The 25,720-nt window shown below is 44.7% G+C and overlaps 1 protein-coding gene across 1 annotated transcript in view; it reads left to right on the top strand.

Annotated features, from left to right (window-relative positions):
* SREBF2 (sterol regulatory element binding transcription factor 2) overlaps positions 1 to 25,720 on the top strand; it is a 59,995-nt gene that overhangs the window by 12,231 nt on the left and 22,044 nt on the right. The window contains exons 2-9 of the mRNA XM_012638122.1: positions 15,601 to 16,026; positions 17,370 to 17,551; positions 18,404 to 18,550; positions 20,275 to 20,496; positions 21,618 to 21,732; positions 21,872 to 22,053; positions 23,565 to 23,757; positions 24,290 to 24,471. Coding sequence (XP_012493576.1) covers positions 15,601 to 16,026; positions 17,370 to 17,551; positions 18,404 to 18,550; positions 20,275 to 20,496; positions 21,618 to 21,732; positions 21,872 to 22,053; positions 23,565 to 23,757; positions 24,290 to 24,471 — 1,649 coding nt within the window. The remainder of the gene's footprint in view (positions 1 to 15,600; positions 16,027 to 17,369; positions 17,552 to 18,403; positions 18,551 to 20,274; positions 20,497 to 21,617; positions 21,733 to 21,871; positions 22,054 to 23,564; positions 23,758 to 24,289; positions 24,472 to 25,720) is intronic.

The raw sequence follows: 25,720 nt of genomic DNA, 5'->3' as shown, positions 1-25,720 counted from the left end.
TTGCTTCGATCCATCTCGGCACGAGTGAGAATCCAGTATATTCATGGCACAGTGCTAGAGGGTTTTAGAGATGAATGAAATGGCCCCTACTTTCAGGGAGCTCACATTTAAACATCCAGCCATTATACAAGGAAAAGTGCAGCAGAGGCCGTAACAGGAACAACTCCAGATTCTTGGAGCAGTAAGGAAGAGAATTAGGAAAATCTTCACGGGCACTTTGGCATTTGGTCTGAGTTGTGAAGAGGGAGTGAATAGGGTCTTAGAAGGTAAAGGATGGGGCAGGGTGTTCATTTAAATATTTAATAGAATTGGGCCAGTGTTGGGAATAGTTTGGCATGTTCTGGGAACAAGTGAATCCATGTGGCCAGAGTACAGTAAGAGGCTCTTAAACTTGAATGTGTCTGTGAACTCCCAGGGTATGCCCCCAAAGATCTGAATCTAGAAGGTCTAGGATGTCATCCAACAGGGCACCTAATTAGTGGAGGGGGCAGGATCAGAGAGGACTTCTCAGGGAGGTACCTTATAAACTGAAGTCTAAAGGATGCAGGGGTGGAAGGAGAGAGGAACCGTGTCCAGGCCAAGTGAACAGCCATTTTGAAGGGCTTGACCAGTGCTGGTGCTTGGGTGTTTGGGTTTTTTGCACTGTTGATAACTGTGTTATCTTCCTCCAACACAGTTTTGATCAGGTGCCTCCTTGCTTCAGTGTGTTCTTTATCAGTCAGGATTCTTGGTGATAAGCCACAGAAACTGCTTCTGACAGGCTTGAACAGAAAAGGAGTTTACTAGAAGGGTGGTGCATGAACTGACCAGAAAAGCTGGAGGGCCAGATTTGGAAAATGGGCCAGAGACAAGGGTGGCTCCTTGTTAGGATCCCACCACCTTGGTGATCTATATATTGTTTCTGTTTTCCTGGGTCATTTTCTCAAGAGTCACACTCGTGATGGGAGTGTGGGTTAATCAGAGCCAACTGGCAGGAAGCCTTACCTCCCTCCAAGACTGCGCACCGGGGATTCTCCAAAGGAAGATCAGGATGCTAATGGGAGGGTCGAGTCTGATGATGGACTAATGGAACAAGAGTGGCAAATGTCCACTAGGTTTTCTCTGCCTCTCCTCACCTCTGAAATGTCTATGGTGGCATTAAGGCTTTTCACAGTTTAACTATAGGCAGCTCCATCTCTCTACTTTACTGCATGCTCTCCCTACTGCAGCAGCTTGCAGGACATCTTCTGATGCTGTGGTTTTGCTGAACTGTTTCCTTTGTCTGGAATACCCTTCCTTCTCTCTACCTTATGAAACATTTCATCCTTTAAGCTCAGCTTTCACTGCCTGCCGGGATCAGCCGTTTCTCTACTCTCTGATAGCACTTTCTTTGTGAGGCACTTGTCTGTTCTCACCCTTGTCACAGTTTATGGAGTTGGTTGAGTTTCTGTGTCTTCTCTGTGAGATGGAGAGGTGGGAAGAAAACCAATACTTTTTAGTCCTTGCGCCATGCTGGTTGGAAGCGAGGCACTTAGGATCCTCCAGCTCCCAGCACATGGTACACAGCATACGCAGTGTTGAATGGATGTTTGTAGCCTGATTTAATAGCCTGCTTTGTAAATATTATTTTTCTCCTTAGCCTTAGATTTGGGGGTATGGTAATGAATGGAAGGGTAGGATGATGGGTTGTTGAGGTCTTTCATTTTTGCCTGAATGGTTTAAGGACTGAAAAAGGTTGAGGTCCCTGCTTTGTAGACTCTGCCTCCAGGAAGACAGTCAGGTGGAGTGGCTTGTGCCTGACTGTGTTGACAGTGGGTGACCTGTCATTGTGACATGCCAGGACCTTGTCTTGCAGAACAGGATCATGCAGGATTGGTTCCTTGGAGTCTCACTCTCTGAATCTTGCTCAACTTTCAGTGTCCTGTTTTAAGAGAGTGAAAGAGAGAACAGTGTGATGCCAGGATGGGAGCAGACAGAGAGTTGGGAAATACAAGAAAGACCTGGGATGACACATCCTTCCCTTCGTGAGCTTGGCCCCAAGCTCATTCACTCTATTCATTCGTGAATGAAGCACTTACAGAACACCTGCCCACTGCCAGGCTCTGTTTGGTGATATCCATACGATAATAGAACCAAAGCATGCACGTTCTGTGGTGGCTAGGAGCTTGGCTTTAAATCCCAGGTCTACCACCTGCTGACTGTGTGACATTAGACAAGTGACTTAGCCTCTCTGGACCTCATTTGCCTTATTTGTAAGAGATGATAATGGCATCTACCTCAAAGTTTTGTGGAGATTAAATGAAGAAATCTATGTAAAGTGTTTAATGTAATTGCTGATGTAGTAAGAGCTCAGTAAATGTTAACAATTCCTATGCTGTTTATTATTACCATTACTACTAATTGGCGTGGGCTTTTTCTTCTTGATTGTTGTTCTCAGAGTCTACTCTTGACCTCTTTCTAAGAGCACGTATTTCAAAATAATAAATGGAATAAGATGGACAGCTTTTCAAATGTGGGTATCAAGAATCTACTGCCTCGGCCAGGCACGGTGGCTCACGCCTGTAATCCTAGCACTTTGGGAGGCCGAGGCGAGACGGTGAGACTCTGTCTCAAAAAAAAAAAAAGAATCTACTGCCTCTAATTTAACATTAAGTAAGAATTGGAGCCCGTGGCTGGGCAGGGCCTCGCGTGGGTGGGAACTGGGTTGTTGACTGCAGCATTTTAGAGCCTAACTTGAGGTGGGGCAGCCCCAGTGAGGAACTCCTCAGAGGAAGCGCCTCACTGTGGTGGTTTGGGGTGACTCTTGGAGCAGGGTGCTTGTGCAAAGAGCACAGGACTTGGAGGAGGGAGAAAGGCACCTAACTCTGCCCCTCACTCACCTACCTGCCTGAGATCGTGTGCAAGTCATCCCCCCTTTGGACTTGGACTTGTTTTGTAACAGCTACCCCCAGTACCACTTTTCAAGCACTTATGTTCCAGGCATTATCCTAAGTTCCTTATATCCTAAGTGCTTGAAACAGCTACCTTCAGGGGTGGTGATTTTGAGGATTATATAACACAGTATGTGTAAAAGTGCCTAGCAAGGTGTTAGAAGAAAAAACAGTGGAGCGACAATGCTGATGAAGTTGTTTTCCAGTTTAAGAAATCACATTTAAACTTTGTATGTAAATATACACAGACATGAGGCGAATAGCAGTTAAAAAAACACCAACAGCTTTTGAGTGTGTGTGTAAAGACTGGGTTTCGCTATGTTGCCCAGGCTAGTCTCAACTACCTGGCCTTAAGCAATCCTACCTTGGCCTCCCGAAGCGTTGGGCTTACCAGCATGAGCCACCATACTGGCCAACAACAGCTTTTTTTTTTTTTTTTTTGAGACCAGAGTCTCACTCTGTTGCCCTGGCTAGAGTGAGTGCCGTGGCGTCAGCCTAGCTCACAGCAACCTCACACTCCTGGGCTCAAGCGATCCTCCTGCCTCAGCCACCCAAGTAGCTGGGACTACAGGCATGCACCACGTGCCGGCTAATTTTTTCTATATATTTTTAGTTGTCCAGATAATTTCTTTCTATTTTAGCAGAGACGGGGTCAGCTCTTGCTCAGGCTGGTCTCGAACTCCTGAGCTCAAACAGTCTGCCCACCTTGGCCTCCCAGAGTGCTAGGATTACAGGCGTGAGCCACTGCGCCCGGCCCCAACAGCAGCTTTTTAAGCAACATTCCAACAGATTCCTCTTGCACCACCCACCTCTTTTTATGCTAACACTTTGCACCCAGTCCTGGCAGATGTTTACACAGGGTTTCTCCACCAGAATATGTGCCTCTTGAAGGCATTTTTTTTGTATCTGGTACATAATAGGATTTCAGTTAATGTTTGTTAAATGCATGTCTTAAGGAATGTGTCTTTTATTGCTTTGTTCTTTATTTAAAGAAAAACTGCTAGAAAAGAGCATCTTGTCCAGCCAGAAGGTCTCATTTGGTGAATAATTTAATAATTTGGGTGAGAAGGTATACTTGGAAAATACAGCAAGGCAAAAGTATCTCTTCCTCATTCCTCTTGGTGAGTCAGTTAACATACAGGCTTACCCTTAAATTGATCTTCTTCTTTAGCATTGAAATTAATACTGAAAGCAATGAGATGGATTTCCTAAATGCCCCTCTACACACACCCCCAAATTCTCCTTTATGGTTACTCCAGGTCTGTCTTACAGCTTTCTCCCAAGTTGTGATGATTAAAAATGTAAAATCTAAGAAATGTCTGTTTTGGGATGGGGGAAGTATGGGTAGAGGAGAGAGACGCAGACAAACCTAAATACAGATCTAAATTCAAATCTCAGCGCAGCCATTTTGTAGTTTATGTGGGGAGTTTGGACGAATTATCTAATTTCTTTGAACCTCAGTTTCCTCACTTGTAAAATAGAATAATACTGGTATCAGGGTTGATGCAAAGTACTAAGTAGATGTCAGTGGTTGCTATTGTTATGTTGTCCGCATTGAATCAATATGAATAAATTTAATTTCAGTTATAATCACCTGTACATTTAAATAAAATATGAAAATGATTTCTAATCAGAAAATAAGTTTATTAGCTTTGTGACTGAGTTCATTTTGCTTTTAAATGTCAATAGCATGACCGTTGGCTTTTTTTTTTTTGAAACTGGTCTTCTTTGTTTTCTTGGATGACCATTGGCTTTTATTCAAAAGTTTATTGAAATCTAACCTGGAGATATTTCCTTTTTTAAATTTATTTTAAAAAAAAAAAAAGCTTGGGGAGGGGAGCCAGGCATAGTCCCAGCTACAGGGGAGGCTGAGGCAGGAGAATTGCTTGAGGCTAGGAGTTGGAGACCAGCCTGGGCAATACAGTGAGACTCTGTTTCTACAAAAATTTTTTAAAAATACTATGGAGACCCAATGCAGGAGGGAGAAAAATAAGGAAAAAAAAACCTGAAAGAATCAAATACATTTTATTATATGCTTGACATATTCCTATATATTATATTAATATATATCCATCAGAGTTTAGATTATTCTCATATTTACAAGTAAGGAAACTGAGTCTCAAGGAAATTAATTTTACAAAGACAGCACAGCAATTAATTACATTACTGGATTCACAGCCAATATATATATATATTTATATATAAATATAAATTCAAAGACAGAGAGAGACAGACAGACACAGGGTCTTGCCCTATTACCCAGGCTCAAGTCATATTTTTTGTAGAAACCAGATCTTGCTCTGTTGCTCAAGCTGATCTCGAACTCCTGGCACAAACAGTCCTCCCACCTTGGCCTCCCAAAGTGCTAGGATTACAGGCATGAGCCATTGCTCCCATCCTCCCTTTGAATATAAAGATGATATATCCATTCAGTTTGGCCTTGCAAAACAAGTCTCAGTTTAGCTTCTGGACATCCTGCTAATTTCCCTAAATATGATTCCTTGTCACCCTTTCTTTCTTTTTTCCCTCCTTTCTTAACTTTCAGCTGAAATCCTTTCTTTGTATAGTCCCAGGCACACACCACCATGCCTGGCTAATTTTTCTGTTTTTTGTAGCGACAAGGTCTGTGTTGTCCAGGCTAGTCTCAAACTCCTCCTGCCTTGGCCTCCCAACGTGCTGTGATTACAGGTATGAGCCACTGCGCCTGGCCTGGAATGATTCATAATTAGTTCATGATATTATGGGGCTCTGGGCAGGGCATCAGCCTCCTCCTACAAATCAGAATGAGCAACTACTAGGCTGGAGGGACTCTCCTTTCTAGAGCATTATTGGACAACTTGCTGTGGATTTTCCTTCATTTTTCTTAAGGAAAAGGCCAAGTTTACTACCAGGAGTTGCAGGACCCTTTGTGCTTAGGCCCCTAATGACCTGCCCAGCCTGCCTGTCACCCATTCTCTTCAACAGCCCACTGTGAAGCTCTGTCCCTCCCTGCCTGGGCTCGTGAGGTTCCCTGGCCTAGAATACACTCTGCATCCAGATCAGCCTTCAATCCAGCTCCTTCAGGGAGCTGTTCGACCTGCTGGAGTCTGTGATTTTATCGTGTTTTCTGTGTCCTCTTTGGTGTCTTGTAGATGTACATGTCTGCTGTTACAGACTCCACAGACCACATTATGATACTTTCACTAACTCCTTGATGCCGAGAACTGATTTATCATCTCTGTGGCCTGGTACACAGTGGGTGCTCAACATATTGAAATTCCTTCATATTTACCTACTTACTTCCCCCAAAAGTGAAAGCTTTGTAGAAATTACATCAATTGGTCCAGATTTTCCAGGACAGTCTAAATTTTTTAAATATCTTGTTCTATTTTGAGGTGATATGCTCCTTCCAGTTTCAGGTTCAGAAAAAATGATCACCATTTTTATAGGTTACATGAAAGTTGCTGTTGAGAGCATTTCAGTGAGTGGGTACAAAGTTTTTGTTTTTTAGCACCAGGGTGCTTGGTGTTTGGAGAGGTACAGGGGAGTAGAAGATTTTGTCCATGCACTTGTAGAGCACAAAACATAAGAAAAGCATTTTATTTATTTAGAGATGGGCTCTTGCTATGTTGCCCAGGCTGACCTCGAGTTCCTGGACTCAGGCAAACCTGCCACCTCAGGCCCCTTAGTAGCTGGGACTATAGGTGTGCACCACTGCACCCAGCATAAGCATTTTAAAAATATAACTTACTGTATGTAATGTGGCAAAGTAAAACTTTTAAAAAGTTAAAAAACGTACTCTTACATTAGTATGTCATGAGCACATATCAAAAATTTATTAACATTATTAATGAGGAAACTAACAGGATAACAAAGCTGGATCAAAGGAGAATGCAAGAAACTGATATTTACATAGCAGAAAAAAGAATGCAGGAATAAGATTGCAACTTACATGCAAAACTGGTTAATGCCCTGTAGTACAATGAAAACAAAATCTTATCTTTTCTACCAGACGGAAGTCTTACCGATTTTCTGCAAGTTAACATGTAACTTTATAGAATGGGAGCCCTAATCAGTACTAAAAGTCAAACAAGGTTATTTTTGCATAGAGCATCAGATGACCTTTAGGCAGGCAGGTTAGGCAGTGCTCTAGTATTAATTTTAAAGGGGGCGTAGAACTTTTTTTGTTTTTTAACTTATTTTCAAGTTTTAGATAATTTTTCTTAACAAAATATAATTGGGTTCAAGAGCTAAAAGATGGCTGGATATGAGGTGGAAAAGAGTCCTTGGTAAAAGTAATTGTAAGTAGTTTTGAAGTAGAATTATGACATTCAGAGTTTGAAAAAAGGAAGAGGGTTGTCATTAGTAGGAAAGTCAGACCTGGCAGACTCATGCAAAGAGATTGCCCCACCCCACCCCCAAAGGCATGTGCAGAAAAGGAAGTATTTTTCCAGGGTGGATGATAAACTAAGGTGGGTGAGAGGTGAAACCTTTGGAGTAGAAGGGAACAATATAGGAAGCTTTGAAGCTTGTATTTAAGAAATTTGATGTGATTTAAAAACCAACAAGCTACTTGAAGATGATGATTGTCACTGGGTAGGAGGCTATGGTTGAAATCAAGGCAGGGTATGGTAGGGGAGTGAAGGATAAATCTGTGATGTGTGGGTGGAGACCTGACAGGAATTCAGAGTGAACGAATGGCAGAGGGAAGAAGAAGGAGCAGTTGAAGGTGGTGCTGCAGGTCACTCTTCTGGTTGAAGCTATGAGAGCTGGCTCAGGTCAACTGCTGCGGTGAGCCGGAGAAGCCTGGAATTCTCTTTATTCTCTTCATCCACTTCTCTTTTTTCTTTTTTTTTGAGACAGTGTCTCCCTCTGTTGCCCTGGCTAGAGTGAGTGCCGTGGTGTCAGCCTAGCTCACAGCAACCTCAGACTCCTGGGCTCAAGCGATCCTCCTGCCTCAGCCTCCCGCGTAGCTGGGACTACAGGCATGTGCCACCATGCCCGACTTATTTTTTCTGTATATATTTTTAGTTGTACAGATAATTTCTTTCTATATTTTTAGTAGAGACGGGGTCTTGCTCTTGCTCAGGCTGGTCTCGAACTCCTGAGCTCAAACAATCCGCCCGCCTCGGCCTCCCAGAGTGCTAGGATTACAGGTGTGAGCCACCGTGCCTGGCCTACTTCTCTTTTTTCTGCAGAGTTGGGTCCCACTGGGGCCGCCATGGGAGTTGGGGGAGAGAGAGCCCCAGAGAGCAGACCAGAAGACCAGTTGAGAATTCCTTTAGGTTCCGTTTTTTATTTCTTTTTCTCCTGATACCTAATTGTTTTATTTTATTGTGTAATATGTGGTATATGCGAAGGAATATATGACACATTTGTGTATGTTACAAAACACAAGATCTACCTCACCACCCAATTTCCCTTTGTGGTTTCTTTGTCAGGAAAAAGAGTTCGCTCACCCGTTACTTAAAATATGGGATGCCTGAGTCACCAGTTTGCCATCCTGTGTCATTCAGCACCTCCTCCAGACTCCCTTTTCCCAGGAAGGTAACCCAGAATCCCCTTGAAGTACATGATGCTGTCCCTGTGCTCTGATGTGCCCCCTGGTGTTTTGAGAGGAGCAATTTTAGGTGACAATTTACCTGTTAAAACTGTCCCATTGTTTCTTATGTTATTGCTTACATTTCAGGGCTTCCAGGTTGAAGGCTGTGGTTGACAAAGCCCAGTTCCTCAGCTGCCCCTCTGGGTGACTGGAGTGGGGGTAACTGATACTGTAGGTGCTGGAGAAAGCAGTGGTCGTCACAAATAGGCGAATGGTGGAGAAATGAGAAGTTATCTCACAGCTGACCCTGAGCTATACTAGTCTACATTTGATTTTTTTAAAATTGTTAGGAAAAACATCACTCATAGATGGGGAGATAGGCTCATCATTGTGCAAGAGTTCTTATATGCTCAAGCAGAGTACTCGTTGGGAAGTATTAATAGATTTTGCGTTTACCTCCCTCTCTTTCACTGGTTGTGGTTCATTTCATTCACAGCGGCCTACACGTATCACATACCATGTTTACTTCTCTATTTCTTGTGCTTGTTGGACAGCTCTAATTTGAAAGATAAAATAAACAAAAAGCAGGTATGGAGTGGTTGGTGGCTCACACCTGTAATCCCAGCACTTTGGGAGGCCAAGGCGGAAGGATAGCTTGAGGCCAGGAGTTGGAGACCAGCCTGAGCAAGAGTGAAACCCCGTCTCTACAGAAAAACATAGAAAAATTAGCCAGGTGTGGTGGCACGTGCCTGTAGTCCCAGCTGCTCGGGAGGCTGAGGCAGGAGGATTGCTTGAGCCCAGGAGTTTGAGGTTGCAGTGAGCTGTGATAATGCCACTGCACTCTAGCCTGGGAGACAGAGCGAGACCCTGTCTCAAAAAGGGGGGGCGGGCAATAGAAAGAAAGTTTAGGAGACTATCCCTATAATCTTGGGGTGAGGGGTTTTTTAAGTGTAACACAGAAACCGTGTAAATTCACTATACAATATTAAAATTTGTGTGTGGTCAGTTCTGTTGTAATGCAGCATGTATGTTCCTAAAAATCACTGTACTATGCAAAATCATGCAGTAAAGAAACACAGGGTTTATGGGGAAGTGGGGGTTAAGGGTCACAACAATCAAAAACTTCATAGGTAGACCAGGTGCAGTGGCTCACGCCTGTAATCCTGGCACTCCTGGAGGCCTAGGCGGGAGGATTGCTTGAGCTCAGGAGTTCGAGACCAGCCTGAACAAGAGCGAAACCCCATCTCTACCAAAAATCGAAAAATTAGCCGGGCATGGTGGTATGCGCCTGTAGTCCTAGCCACTCCAGAGGCTGAGGCACAAGGATTGCTTGAGCCCAGGAGTCTGAGGTTGCTGTGAGCTAGGCTGACACCATGGCCCTCTACACAGGGCAACAGAGTGAGACTCTGTCCCAAAACAAAAAAAAAACTTAATAGGTGACCCAAAAAGGGGGGGGTGGGGCTTATTCTTTAAAAAAAATATTAGAACCTAATAAAACAGTCACTCAGTTTTACAAATAATTGATTAAGAAATATATAAATACCACAATAAATAAGTCTCTGTGCCTAGAAAAAGACCTGGAATTTGCTTGTGAAAGTGAGTTACAGCTTGGGAGTTATTGCGAAGTGGCGGAAGGAGGGCTCTCTGAGGTCCAGTGGAAAGTTCGGACACCAGTGTGGATGGGTGTGGTTCTTAACACATGCAGTGACCTGATGAGGCGTTTGAGGTGCATGTGTGTGTGCATGCACACATTTTGTGCATTCCTGTATGGCTCATTTCAGCTGAGTATGGTTTTCTGCATTTTTTAGTATTTCTCTCATGCATAAGCAAAATTCACGTTATGCTCAGTTGTTTCCTGATATATCACACATTGGAACAAATTCACATTTTTGAAATGAATTAAAGCAAAGGTGTCAAAAAAAAAAAAAACACACCACGAATAACACGTGCTAGCTAATACTGAGTGCTAGGCACCATACTATAGATGTCACGTGAGTTACCTCAGCAGCACCTGAGTTAGCTATAATTGTTAGCTACATTTTACAGATGAGAAAACCTCAGCTTAGCAAGGTAAAACTTGCCCCAGGTTACAAGGCTAGGATATGGTGACTCTTGATCACTATGTCATTCTCTTTTTCCTGAACAAATTAAAAGAGATATAACAAAGTAGGGGAAGTATTTGCAAACATGTAAAAAAGAACAAATACCATAATATCTGAAAGTTTTTCAAATCAGTAAAGAGACAAAATAGCCCAATGAAAAAATGAATAAAGGTCAAGAGCAGGCAGTTTACAAAGGAAGAAATGCAAATGGGCAGTAAAATTGGGATTTAAAAAAGAGACTTTCAGCCTCATTTAGCACTCAGTCATGCAAGACATAACAATTCCATGTCGGTTTTTTCCACTATCAGATTGACAGAAATGGATGTGGAGAAATGCTAGCGGGAGCATAGATTGTTAAAATCCTTCCAAAGCACATATACCTGTCCTTTGACCCAGCCATTTAACTTCTAGAAATTCATCCTAAGAAAATAGATAAGTGGAAAAAGATTTTTGTAAGAGTTGTTAATAATGCTGAAAAGTTGGAAGCAACTATCCATCATCACTGAGTGGTTAAACAAATTCTAATGCTCCAATACAATACAATGTCATATAATACAGTACTGTGAGACTCTTAAAAAGGATAATGTTATGTCCAGAATGGTTGACACTGAGTGCTTTTCATGTTTAATTAAGCAAAGGGAACAGGGTGCAAAGTAGCATGTTCAGTGTGATGCCATCTTTATAAAACCGTTGGCACACATGTGCGTGCTTGTGTGTGCAGGCAAGCCTTGTATAGGAAGAAGTCTGGAAGGACACACATCACAACATTGATAATGGATGTCTCTGTAGTGGAATTGCTGGATAATTTTTATTTTTGTTCTTTTCATTTACCTATTTTCTAAATTTTTCTATGGTGAATATATTACTTTTGTGTTTTTGTTTTGTTTTGTTTTGTTTTGAGACAGGGTCTCAGTCTGTTGCCCCAGCTAGAGTGCAGTGGTGTCATCATAGCTCACTGCAACCTCAAACTCCTGGGCTCAAGCTATCCTCCTGCCTCAGCCTCCCGAGTAGCTGGGACTACAGATGCACGCCCACCATGCCCAGCTAATTTTTCTATTTTTCTAAATTTTTTTTATAGAGACAGGGTCTTGCACTGGCCCAGTCTGGTCCCAAACTCCTGGCCTCAAGCGATCCTCCTGGCCTCGGCCTCCCAGGGTGCTAGGATTACAGGTATGAGCTACCTTGCGCAGCCTAATTTTATGATTTTTTAAAAAATATTTTAAAAGATTGTCTAACACAAGGTGAATAATAAATACAAAATATAAGAATAAACAGGCTGGGCGAGGTGGCTCAGGCCTGTAATTCTAGCACTCTGGGAGGCCAAGGTGGGAGGATGGCTTGAGGTCAGGAGTTTGAGACCAGCCTGAGCAAGAGCGAGACCCTCTCTCTACTAAAAATAGAAAAAATTAATGTGGCGTGGTGGTGCGTGCCTGTAGTCCCAGCTACTCGGGAGGCTGAGGCAGGAGGATGGCTTGAGCCCAGGATTTTAAAGTTGCTGTGAGCTAGGATGATGCCATGGCACTCTAGCTCAGGCAACAGAGCAAGACTGTCTCAGAAAAAAAAGAATAAATGACCTTTTTAAACTAGTTCTCCTGGCACCTAATGGGGCTAGGTAACAAATATCTATTAAAGGATTATTGATTGTGCAGTTTGGGAGAAATTATAACTCTATTTGGGAGCTTTAGAGTCTTTATTCCAGACCAGAATTAATCTAACCAGATTTCAGGTTAATTTGCTCTCAAGAAGATGCCACGAGGCTGAGCCAGGCTGTGATTTATGGTACCTCTTGGCCATAAGCTCCATAAAGTGCATGTCAACTTGGGATCTCTTTGGATGATCCCAAGCACAGGGCTGCTTGCAATGCAAGGATGACAACTGGAGCCTCTAATTTTGGTTACTTGCTTTTAGAGACCAGAACCCAGATGTTGTTTCTTGGGGCCCCACCTGCTTTGTTAAGCAATTTAGCCCTAAGTTTAAGCAACAGCTGAAATAGGAGCAGGGAAGCAAGATGAGCTTGAGTGTGCGGGGCCCAGCTCCTAGGAGGCCTGTCTCTGGCCGTGGGCTCTGCAGGCTGCAGCAGGAACTAGAACTTCATTTTCAAAGCTCGGTAAAACCTGTGCCTTCTCCCAAGCCTCCCTCCCACGGTGGGGGTGGGTGGAGGGTAGCGCAGAATTACAGAGCATAACTGCTCCCTGCTTCTGCAGGCTTCCTCTTCCCTGGCACTGCGGAACAGATGGGGGCCCAGGGAGGCCCTGCGCGCGGTGCCCTGCTGGAGCTGGGGCTCCATGAGCCTCTTCCTGTCACTCCTTCCTGCAAATGCTTGTCTTAATGGCCCCTCTGTGCCACTTAGCCCAGCACCCGGCTGCCTGGCTGACTGGAGATGACTCCACTGGAGCTTTTTGAGTGGGGGTTGAAAGGTTTTTTGTTTTTTTTTTAATTTAAGCAGTCGCATTCCATCTGCCTACACACTCTTAACCTGCTTTGTGAACTAAGCTTTGTGACCTTTGCAGCTTACTTCACCACACCAGCCCATGTCTTCCCCACGAAAGGGTTTTGAGAGTACTCGGTGAGATGAGATCAGCTGACCCACGTGCCTGTGTAGTGGATGCTCTGGAAGTACCGCTAAGAGGGACCTGCATAAGGGTCTGCCCTTCACCAAGCACTTTGCATAAATTATCTTAGTAATCTTCAGAGCAGAGACCAAATGTATATTCTCAAAGCAGCCTGTTGTAGTGAGGAAACCAAGGCATAGACAGAAGTAACTTGCCCACACTCACACAGCTGATAAGCACATTGACTGCCATGTGAATTGCATTTAACTCACACCAGTTTTGAGCTTGGGGGCCTCGTGAAGCATATGTAACTCACACGTCTCTTCATCTTGGGAGGCACAAGAACTGTTTTTCAAGTTGCATATAACTCATACACAGAAAACAATAAAAAAATAACAAATTTTTCATTAAATTAGAAAGGATTGTTTTGTTTTCAAAGTTTTTACTCTGTTTTCCTAATAAAAAACCATGGCCCGAAAGAAAATATTTTTTTTCTACTGTATCAGTCAGTGTGTTAGGTGGGCCTCCTAAGACTCACACACAGACCCACTTGGCACCAAATCCTGTGCCCATCTACCAGGCCACCCTGACCTTCTGTCCTCCTTAGTTTTCCATGGATGAAAACAGGCGGCCAATTAGTGATATTCTTCTGGCTCACAAAGTAGGCCTCTGTTAATTTCCCAAAGAGTTGGGATGTTATGGGAATTCTGAAAGGCTCAACGAATTATTAGCTTTCTCTTAATCATTTTCTCAAAGTGTTTTATAATCTTGTACTTCGAATGTGTCAGCATTAAATTGTGTTTTCATTAAATCTTGTGCTGAGTTTGAGGACATTTCTTAGTTTAACCATGTACAGGGAGTTGGAACTGGTTGGTGCAAGTTGCAGTATCTGTGGCGGTCTGCCCCTTTCTCCCTCCCACATGCAATGGCTGAGTGAGGACCTGAGTGTCGAGGTGTTGGTAAATAGTAGTACCACTATGTGGGAATTTTGTCAGGTGAGGTACTGTTTTGCCCTTCAGGTTTGACTAACTGAACACTTGAGGTGGCGAAATAGAAATGCTAAGCTCCAGTTATCGTGTATGGAAGCCACACTAGAAACCCCCAGCAGCTTTCTGCTTATCAGACATCCACCTCTTCATACCCCAGACCCCTCACTCTCACACACACATGCACACACACAGTATCAGAGACCTGGGAAGGACATGCTGATGAAGGTTTTGGGGGGCTAGATGGAGATAGTGCCTTTTTGGTGGTGGTGGTGGTGATGGTTTTTGTTGTTTTGGTGTCCAAATCAGAGCATCATATGGCCTCGAGGATTTGGAAAGGAGGGACCACAATTCAAGAACAAGCAATAGCTTCTTGGGAATGTATGGAGAGAGGAAGGGGGAAGGAAAGTGGACAACATAAAGAACTGTATGTCTGAAAATATCTGGGACAAAGCTGAGACCCCTGACTCCTAATAGGGACCAACCATATGAAGAGGAAGGACTCATGAGGGATGAGTTGCTAGTTGTAGTTTAAGTTGGGTTTTGGTAAGCCTTTGGGAGGATGGACCAAGGAAGAGGGCCTGGAAGCAGATTTGCTTCTAAAGACTGAGAATTTAAGGGTCCCAGGTACTTAGAACATGATCTAGAAAGGGATGTCTCCGGGTGGACACATCCCCTTGGCCCCATGGACTCCTTGCGCAGAGGGAAGTACACAACCAGACGAAGGCCAGAGTGGGCTCTGTGAAGCATGGAGCCCAGGGCAGGGCTGGGTTGCTGTTCCTTGACCTCCTGGCACATGCACTGTGGTGCAGTAGAAGAACACACAGCTGGGAGGCAGAGAACTGGTTCTCATCCTGGCTGTGCCCTGACAAGCTGTGTGACCTTGATCAAGTTATTTCTCTGTTCTGGACTTCATATGTGATCTTCCCATCCTTTTTGCCCCTAAAGATTCATGCCTTAGGAGTCATCGACTTCGTCATCCCTGAGTGTTTCTGAGGGCAACAGCAGTGCCAGGGCTTTGCTCAGCTCGGAGATGAGGTCCAGAGCCTGCCTGTGGTGAGGAAAGGGGTTAGAGAGAGTTAGGGTCTGGCAGTGCTGAGACTGGAGCTGGCCTCACACTTTGTTGCACTCCAAAGCCTTAGGACAGTGACTACGCCTCTGCTGCCTTAGTGCCTCCACCTGTAAAAGAGGACCCACAATACCCCGCACAAAGCAACACCCACCTTGGATAGAGGTAGTTCCTATTATGATTGATAAAAACAATCAGGAAAATGGGTAGAAAGGGCCTGGAGGTGGGGATGAGGAAGGGAGAGGACATCAAACACATGAAGTCCTATCCTGTTTTTTTCGGAGCCTTGTCAGCCAGTTTGGCCCAGGTGATCCCCACATAAGAAGGAGGTAAGGGTTTCCTGACCCATTTCTGCTGTGGATTTAGGAAAGCCATTGGGTTTTCATGCCTCAGTTTCTTAAGCAAGTTTGAAAGTTAATATTTTGGATGGCAACAAAATTTCTTTTTTTTTTTGTTCACAGAGATGCTGCAGTTTGTCAGTAATCAAGTGGGAGAGTTCCCTGACTTGTTTTCAGAGCAGCTGTGTAGCTCCTTTCCTGGCAGTGGTGGTGGTGGCAGCAGTGGCAGCAGCAATGGCAGAGGCAGCAGCGGCGGAGCCGTGGACCCCTCGATGCAGCGGTCATTCAGCCAGGTCCCACTACCTTCCTTCTCTCCCTCAGCTGCTTCCCCCCAGGCTCCAGCCCTGCAGGTCAAGGTTCCTGCCACCTCAGTTCCCACCCCACCGAGGGCAACTCCTATCCTTCAGCCCCGCCCCCAGCCCCAGCCTCAACCTCAAGCTCAGCTGCAACAACAGACAGTAATGATCACCCCGACATTCAGCACCGCTCCGCAGACAAGGATCATCCAGCAGCCGTTAATATACCAGAATGCAGCTACCAGCTTTCAAGGTGATTCGGAAGGCAGATATGTAGTGATTGGTTGGTTCCAAAGTTTATGGGCCAGTTTGCAGACACTAAATCTTTCTGTCGTCTTTGGGAATGACAGATATATCAATATGGTCCTGTCTGAATGAGTTTCTGGTAACTGGCAGTAAGAACTGGTGCAGGAGGTCGGGTGTGGTGGCTCATGCCTGTAATCCTGGCACTCTGGGAGGCCGAGGCGGGTGGATCGCTCAAGGTCAGGAGTTCGAGACCAGCAAGAGCGAAAATAAAAATAGAAAGAAATTATCTGGACAGCTAAATATATATATATAGAAAAAATTAGCCGGGCATGGTGGCACATGCCTGTAGTCCCAGCTGCTCGGGAGGCTGAGGCAGGGATCGCTTGAGCCCAGGAGTTTGAGGTTGCTGTGAGCTAGGCTGACACCACGGCACTCACTCTAGCCAAAAGAGTGAGACTCTGTCTCAAAAAAAAAAAAAAAAGAACTGGTGCAGGAATATTTCACATTTCTGCTTCTTCAAATACCTTAATATCTATTGTGCCTGCTTCAAAGATACTTGGTCAAAAAATCCAACAAGCATAGTAGACACAGGGCCATCCTAGTATCTAGTGGTGGAAGCTTGAATAAAATTAGGCTTGAAACTTGCCTAGGCAGTAGTCAGATCTCAGCACCCACAGGCTGAGGACCATTCATTCAGCAAACACCTATGGAGATGAAGATAACTTTTAACATAGGTGCTGCATCTCCGAGTAGCAGGCCTCACAGTGGACCCTCAGTATGTGTTGAGTGAATGAATGAATGAAGGTGGCTTGTTCTTTCCGTGATGTGCTGTATCCCAGTGCCTTTTCATCAGATTTCCCTCGGACTCTGTAGGGAGCCCTGGGTGGTATTAGTATTGCTCTGAATTTTAAAGAATCTGACGGTTCTTCAAGGGAGTTCAAGGATTTGAGGGAGTGGGGTGGGTGTAAAGGTGAAAAGCTGAGGCAGTCATCCCAAAGTACTTTCCATCCAGGAAGGACGTGAGAAAATGAAGCCCCGGGGAGTTGTTGATTCTCCACATCTGTTAACCCCCTTGCTGGATGCAGTCGTTTGCCCATTAGCTTCCCTTGCCTCCACCCCAGCACCCAGCATAATAAAACAATTTGTACTCGTTCTCTCAGAAATTGATGCAGCCCTTATGGGATGTTCTTGTTATCTAAACCAGCTTGTAAATGGCTGTGCACATCTTCTTCAGCAGCAGGTGGGGAGTTGGAATCATTATAAGATACTCCATCCTCAGGTTATTACTGCAGCTGCAGTGACAGAATGCATTCTTCATCCATGTGACTTTTTTCTCTTCTTCTAACCAAGTCCTTCAGCCTCAAGTCCAGAGCCTGGTGACATCCTCCCAGGTACAGCCGGTCACCATCCAGCAGCAGGTACAGACGGTACAGGCCCAGCGGGTGCTGACACAAACGGCCAATGGCACACTGCAGACCCTTGCCCCAGCCACGGTGCAGACAGTTGCCGCGCCCCAGGTGCAGCAGGTCCCGGTAGGTGGCTAGAAGGGATTCGAGGATGTACCAATTGGGGCTGTCAACTGGTCCTTGGCTAAAGATGTGGTCTGCATACTAAGAAGGACCAGCGAGGGTAGACACAGAGCAAGCAGCTTGTAGGGCCCCAGCATGCACCTGTGAGCAGCATGTGGAGACCTGGTTGAGCCCACATCTGCAGATAGACACTGACACCCACATGCACTCAGTAAAGCCTGGGGTAGTCACTCATTCACATGCAGTGGGTGTAAAACTGGAAATAAATGCACCTGATTGGTATCTCCCAGATGATTTTCTTCTTTGTAGTTTTCTGTTTTCTGTATATTTTGCTATGGATGCTGAACATTGTATTACTTTTCAGAGGGTACATGTATAATTTTTATAATCAGAAAAATGTCTTTATGTCATGTATCATAGTGGACCATATTTTCTTACTAACAAAGTAATTGATCTTTCAGACAAATCTAAGAGTTATTATTTTTGCTTCTCAGCCGTTTTTCTGGCTCTCTTGAGTCTGTCAAAGTCAGACCTCTCTCCCCTCCTCCATCAACCCCACCCATCCCTGCTCTGCTCCTGCTGGGCCCCTAGTACTGCCCTCCTAGAAACCTTTCAGCCTTAAAACTCAGGAACCTTCTTAACTAGCCCTTCCCTCTTCCCCTGAACCCAGTATTCAGGCTGTATAAAAGAGCCAGCTTTTGAAGTATCTTCTGAGATTTCCTGATGTTTTTTGGTTCTCAATTTCATAAAAATTATTTACTTTCTCATTCATTCTTGGAGAGTCTATGCAGTGAGAAACAAATGCAAAATAGAAAAATAATGATACCTTCCTTGTCCTTTTCTTCGTTCTTCCAGGTTCTGGTCCAGCCTCAGATCATCAAGACAGATTCCCTTGTTTTGACCACGCTGAAGGCAGATGGCAGCCCTGTCATGGCTGCAGTCCAGAACCCAGCCCTCACTGCCCTCACCACCCCTATCCAGACGGCCGCTCTTCAAGTACCAGTAAGAGCTGCTTTCTCCCCTACCCTCCTCCCTCTACCTTCATTCTTGGAGGTATTAGGCTTCAGAGATGTTAAAGTCTCTATATGCTGAGTAGGTATCGGAAGCTCTATGGAATGTGTCAGTCACATTGTAAATATCACCCCTCTTAGTTTTCTCCCTTGAAGAAATACTACCAGTGGTTGTTAGTTGGGAGTACGAGGGCCTACAAGCAGGTAGAAAAGAACCACAGAGGAGCCCCAGGTCCTTGCCAATAGGATGGATATAGACCATCCGCCTCTTAGGTCCTGTTAATGGAGGTTTGGCTTCTGAAGGACCCTGGGGCCACCAGGCAGGGATGGGATCCAAGGTAAGGGACGTGGAAGGCATCCCATCATTCAGTTGTAGGTTCTCAGCCACTTTGAGCAACCAGTGGTGAGAGAGTCTGATAAAGTAAATGGTGATTAAAATTTGGAAGCACTGGCTTTATTGATAAAAGCCAAGAAATGGAAACAACCCAAATGTCCATCCATTGGAGAATAGATAAACAAATTGTGATAAATTCATACAATGAAATTATGCCCAGCAATAAAAAAAAAAAAAAAAAAAAGCTATTGGCTGAGTATGGTGGCTGACACCTGTAATCCTAGCACTTTGGGAGGCTAAGGCGGGAGGATCACTTTAGCTCAGGAGTTTGAGGTTGCTGTGAGCTACGATGACGCCACTACACCTCTGTAGCCTGGGAGACAGAGTGAGACCCTGTCTCAAAATCAAATCAGAAACAAGAAAAGGACTATTGATACGTGAAACAAAATGGCTGACCCTCAAAAATAGTATATTGAGAAAAAGAAGCCTGTAACTAAAGAGTTCGTGCTAATGATCCCATTCATTTGAAATTTAAAAAGAGGCCAAACTAAGCTCTGGTGAAAGAAGGCAGAGCAGTGATGACATGGGGGCACGTCCTGGCCTGGTAGAGGTGGCAGTCGGTGCTCTCGGTCTGAATGGTTACACATATCGTATACATATATAAAATTTGTCAAGCTGTAAATTTAGGATTTGTGGTTTTTGTTATGTGTGAATTATTTATTGATGACTAATGACCTTTGTATTCATTTATCAGCCATTTAAATATGGAGGCCATTTATTGAAGGAAATAAAACTAAAATTAGAAAAAACAGAAACAAAAAGAGGGAAAAGCAGAGATGAGGAATAAAACGGGGAAACCTCTGTGGTTGGCCTATTTACTTAATCAAATGGCTCTGATTGAGAGTGTCAGTTCTGCCCTTGAGCTTTTCGATGCCCAAATTGTATAAAGAAATGCAGTAATTTGTTTAATTGTCATTTGGGAGGGAAAAAATTTGTCATATACCAGGAGAAAGCTTTCCTTGGTGCCAACTAAGTGTGGCTCACTGTGTATGAATTCGAAGGTGGTTAGCAGTTTGACAGCAAAGCAGAACTGATGACTTGTTTCTGGCATACCGAGATCAAAGGTTAAAACATATTTAGCCCTGTTAATCCTTTTGTAGTGCAATTTATTGACAGTGACTCTGAAAGGGAGGTAGTAACTGAGGTCCTGTGACTCCTGAGGCTTCTTGGAGCCTGACTCAATTAACCTACGAAGAGTCTCAGACCTCATGAAGCATTGCCAGGTGATGCCACGTGCCAGGGGCTAGTGGGTTTGTGTTGTGAGGTTGCTTTATGCGGATTAGTGAAGGGATAATTCCTCTCCATCCTTGTGCCTATTCTAGACCCTGGTGGGCAGCAACGGGACTATTCTGACCACAATGCCTGTGATGATGGGGCAAGAGAAAGTGCCCATTAAGCAGGTACCTGGGGGAGTCAAGCAGCTCGAGCCCCCCAAAGAAGGAGAAAGGCGGACAACACACAATATCATTGAGAAACGATATCGTTCCTCCATCAATGACAAAATTATTGAATTGAAAGACCTGGTCATGGGGACAGATGCCAAGGTGAGTGCCAAGCAAAATGGTATTTCATGCCCCGCCATCTCCCCTCTACCTGTCTTTGCCTGGAGAATTTAGGTAAGTCCCAAGCCCAAGCTGAGTGAATACAAGAATGAGTTAGAGGTGCTTTCTTATAAAGTATCTTGGTGTTTGTCAAGATTATAAAATAGTAATCAACATAAGGGGGACTGCTGAGGTTTGATAAGGCAGTGGCCCACTGGGACCTTTGATTCCTTCCACTGTGCTCTGCAGTGATGGGGGACCCTAGGCTCAGAGGCAGAGAGAGATGCCTGCCACTCCTCAGTGGCCAGGTATAAGGCCTGTGGTGTGCCTTGAAGTCAGCTGATGGCATTGCTGGCACATGTTTTTAGCTGTGTTTAGGGTGGCTAGCAATATTTTTACCTTTTAGGGAAGAGGAAAAAAATGAAGATTGGGTCTTTAACCAGCAGCAAATAGATGAAATTGATTTTCCAGATGTTTCTGGTATTTCAATAAATATATCTTCTGACAAGTAGTTTTTTGGTTTTTGTTGTTGTTGTTTTTTTTTTTTTTTTTTTTTTTTACCTATTATCTATTCACTTTTAGCCCTGTTTTGAAAGAAAGTTTCATTATTTGTTACGAAACTGAAAGGTATATATCTTAAGTAAAAATATATGCCTTTACTTAAGATAACTGTCCAATAGTGCTCTGGTTTTTTGTCACTTGTTTTCCTTAAAGTTTGTTTAGGATTATTATCAGAAGTAGGGTAGGCGGTGGACATGCTTGAAGCTCTGACTCTGTGGGGCAAAGGCAATATATGTAACCTAAACGTTTATACCCCCATAATACGCTGAAATAAAAAAAAAAGAAGTAGGAATAATAGCTAATGTTTATTTATTGTCAGCTATGTGCTGGGCTCGGTGCTGAGCTCTTTATACTTATTACCCTGTTTACTCTTCACTGCAAGCCTGTGGTTCACATACAGTCCTTATCCCCATGTTGAGGAGGAGAGTGAGGTTCAGAGGTATGGAGTAACTTGTCCTGGGGTCGCACAGCATCAGTGGGAGCGCCAGCATCTGAACCCCGCATCTGCTGTCTTCACCATACAGCCTGCACTGGTCTCACTGTGTTTTCACTCATCTTTCCAGATGCACAAGTCTGGTGTTCTGAGGAAGGCCATTGACTACATCAAATACTTGCAGCAAGTCAATCATAAACTGCGCCAGGAGAACATGGTGCTGAAGCTGGCAAATCAGAAAAACAGTAAGTGTGCTCGTTGAGAGAAGGGCCCTTAGACTGCGATGTGCTGGGCAACAGTACGAGGCCTTGCCCAGCCTAGCCCTTGCCGAGGTGAAGCTTTGTAAAAGGAGATCGTCTTTACCAGGTGGGGTTTTCTTTGCAGAGCTCCTGAAAGGCATCGACCTAGGCAGTCTGGTGGACAATGAGGTGGACCTGAAGATCGAGGATTTTAATCAGAATGTCCTTCTGATGTCCCCCCCGGCCTCTGACTCAGGGTCCCAGGCTGGCTTCTCCCCGTACTCCATTGACTCTGAGCCAGGAAGCCCTCTGTTGGATGATGCAAAGGTACGAGCTTTCAGAATCCCCTGATCACTGAAATCTCCTTTTCCCCTAAGAAAGTAGGGGGAAGGCCACAGAGAGGGTCTCAGGCCAGGTGTTCAGAGGACCTAGGCTGGAGAGGAATAGGAATTCTGTGAAATTAGCCAGGTCCTAGAGAGTAAAGAAATAGAAAACTGGCTGGGGTTCTGGGGGGATTGGGGGGAGGAGGGGGGAAACTGTCCCTCAGGTTTGACTGGTCCTCGCCAAAAGGCCCCGTCGGAGAGGAATGGGCGCCAGATCCAGAACTGGGACACGCAGCAGCTGTCTGCGGGTGCCTCATTACTTCCCTCTGCCTGTGAGGGTCCTGGTAAGACCGCTCGGGGAGGCCTGAGGCTGATCTGTTGATTTAGGATGAGGCTGCCTCTGGGTCCTCTTTTGGAAAATGATTACGATTTGCAGTCTAACAGATAACATTTCAACTAAGGACCTTTAATTGTTAAAGAAAGCCCCTGGCAATTGTAGCGTAATGGAATTGGTTAAAAGAGGCTCTGAGCCTAATGATCTTCCTGGGAACCTGTGGAGACCACTGGGTTCTATACTGTATGTGACATTGGCAGTTTCTGACTCCAAAAGCACAAAGTTTCCTTCTAGTGTTTGTTTTCGACTAAGCATTTATTGCATCATATACTTAATTTTGCTAAGGAAGCTCTATTTTTGAGATATTTTATGAATATGATTGTTTAGTAACAACAGGCCATTTGACATATCAGTTGAATTAGCTAGGCTTCTGAGTCATCAGAAAAAATTTTCAAATAGTTTTAAAATATTGAAAAGGAGTCATATGGTATATACACATTGGGGATTATGGGGGATCCAACTCCAGCCTTCTTCCCTCTCTCTCTTCCTCCTTCTATAAAATGGGGGGTAGGGGTGGGGGTGGAGACAATGTTACAATTTTAGATCAAGAAAAATCCTTGAGATCCACACCGAAGTACAGTATTTAATCAACTTTAGTGAAGTATAATTTAAATGCAGTAAAATACACCTATTTTAAATGTACAGTACCAGGAGTTTTAACATAATGTACACTGCTGTGTAACCATCACTATAATCAAGATATGGAACATTTCCATCACCCCAAAAAGTGCCTTCGTACAGGTTTGCAGGTAGTTCAGACACCCCTCTCCAGCCTCAGACAATTACTGATTCATCGGCTTCCTATCACCTTAGATTTGTTTCGCCTATTCTGGAATTATACAGCAACAATGTGTTCTCTTTTGTGATAAAGCTCTATTTTAAAAGGATATCTCTTCTACCTTTGTTCTTTGGAACATGTACTTTTCTCAGCCAGCAAGAGAATGTTCTAATGTTTGAGCAGCAGTTTGTGAATTGTAAACTTCTTACTTGCCACCTGGCTTTATTCCTACCTTGCTAAATGGTCGTGAATTTAAATCTCACAATCTGTTTCCTGATGTATATGTAAAGTGCTGTAAAAACCCACATGGTATTCATTCCAACCTTGAGGCACTATTTTGAAGGTCAAAGATGAGCCGGACTCTCCTCCCGTAGCGCTGGGCATGGTGGACCGCTCTCGAATTCTGCTGTGTGTCCTCACCTTCCTGTGCCTCTCCTTTAACCCCCTGACTTCCTTGCTGCAATGGGGAGGGTCCCACGACTCCGACCAGCACGCATACTCAGGCTCTGGCCGCAGTGTACTGTCATTCGAGTCAGGTAGGTGGAGAGCCCCTTGTGCCACCTGGGCATGGGTATACTGCTGTGGCAAGAGGAGGGTCCTGTGTACAAACTGCTTGGCTTGGCTGCCAGGTGCCGGAGGGCTTCTATAGTGAGCTCCCACCTCCTCGCTTCTGATAGGGACTGGCGTAAGTTGCATTTTGGAAGTAACAAGGCAAACCCAAGTTCAGTTAGAGCAAGCAAAACAAATCGGGAACCCACACGGCTATAAATACCCTGGGGTGGGAGCGAGGGGTAGAGGGCTGGTACCTATTTGAAGGAGGATGTGGTGTTTTTTACCTGAGTTGCAAAACCAGTGTCCTAACCCTTTCTGGCTAACAAAGATTTTTGTGGCACTCAGCTCTATAATGACAAGGGCTACAGAATTCCTATTTAGGTTATAGAATTATCTGCCTTTTCTTCTGAAAATGAGGCATAAGTTTCTCTGATGTCACAAGGTTGGGGTCAGTCAGGTACCTGGCTACCCCACGAGGCCCTTCCTGGCAAGCTCAGCTGTGACTTGCCCTTCTAGGTTCTGGGGGCTGGTTTGACTGGATGGTGCCAACTCTTCTCTTATGGCTGGTAAACGGTGTGATTGTCCTGAGCGTCTTTGTGAAGCTGCTGGTCCACGGGGAGCCCGTGATCCGGCTGCACTCGCGCTCCTCAGTCACCTTCTGGAGACACCGGAAGCAGGCAGACCTGGACCTCGCCAGGGTAAGTTCCGCCATCCGTCCTTCCCCTTCCTCCCCAAAGTGTGGCCAGTAACCGAGCAGCTTGTGTTGAATTGTCAGTGTGGATGAGGTCCCAGGGTGCGTGCTTGCGATGCTGGAGAGGAAGAAGGGCCCCTGCTCCTGAACAGGCATGAGCAGCAGAGAGGGCGCCTATGTGTAGGTAATTCCATGGATACAGAATGATCTGTCATCTCCAGTATGACAGAGGAAGAATAAGGTGCTGTGGAGTTTGGGGCAGAAGAGATGAGTTCTGACGGAGGGATCTGTTGCTTAAAAATGGTGGCAGAGACCCCTGGAGAGTGAGCAGTGACCGGGAGGCAGTCCATGAGGGCCGAGGAGGAGCAGGACCAGAATGCTTGGGAGGATGCACATCTGCCAGGACAGGGTACTAGGGGAGAATTGGATTGTTGGGTCAGAAAGCGTGGGAGCCAAAGACTGGGACTTAGAAACACCCACCCTTCAAGGGGAAAGCAGGGAAGGAGCGGGGACAGCTGCCTCTTTTGGAGTCTGTAAATACAAGTGCTTCCCTTAGCTGAAAAGGTACAGCCACCACTGTAGAGATTGTCCCTCTGAGAACATCTACCCACTCTTCCTGGAATGATGTGAGAAGCAAAGCACAGATATTGTACCAGCTGTATAATAGGGGAAAAGAGAGGAGAATTTACTTCAGTTTCCGAAGACCATATAGCCTGAGTCTTCTCATCCCCAGTAATGAGAGAGAGAAAGAGAGATCTTTAATACAGTACTATAGACTCTCCGTTAGACCATCTCAGGTTGGCAAAGAATTGTTTTTCTGGATCCTAGGTTAGGGTAGTTTAGTTGTGAATTTACCTAAAACTATGGTTCTCAAACTTTAACAGGCATAAGAATTACCTAGAGGGCTCGAACCCCAGAGGTTCTGATTCAGTGAGTCCAGGGTGAGGCCCAAGTGTTTGCATTTCTAACACACTCTCAAGGGCTGCTGCTACTGGCCTCTGGGGACCAAATTTGAGACCCTAAAAGTCTAAAGGACCATGCAGTTCAATGTAGTTCATCTGAATCTGTGTGACCATCTAATGTACCAAAGCTACCATGACGAACTCTGACCAACATTTGCTTAAAGAAAGAATACAGTGCAATCCCAATTTAGTAAAAAGGCTGGAAGGAAATACCTCAAAATGTCGTCAGCAGTGATTCTTTGCAGGAGATGAGATTATAGGTGGTTTCTTTTTAATTTTTTGTAGCTTTCTGAA

Source organism: Propithecus coquereli, unplaced genomic scaffold (assembly GCF_000956105.1).
Source record: "Propithecus coquereli isolate 6110/MARCELLA unplaced genomic scaffold, Pcoq_1.0 Scaffold126, whole genome shotgun sequence".
In the NCBI taxonomy this organism is placed as follows: domain Eukaryota; kingdom Metazoa; phylum Chordata; class Mammalia; order Primates; family Indriidae; genus Propithecus; species Propithecus coquereli.
Note: the sequence above shows the minus strand (reverse complement) of the source record. Positions and strands in the feature narration are given on the sequence as shown.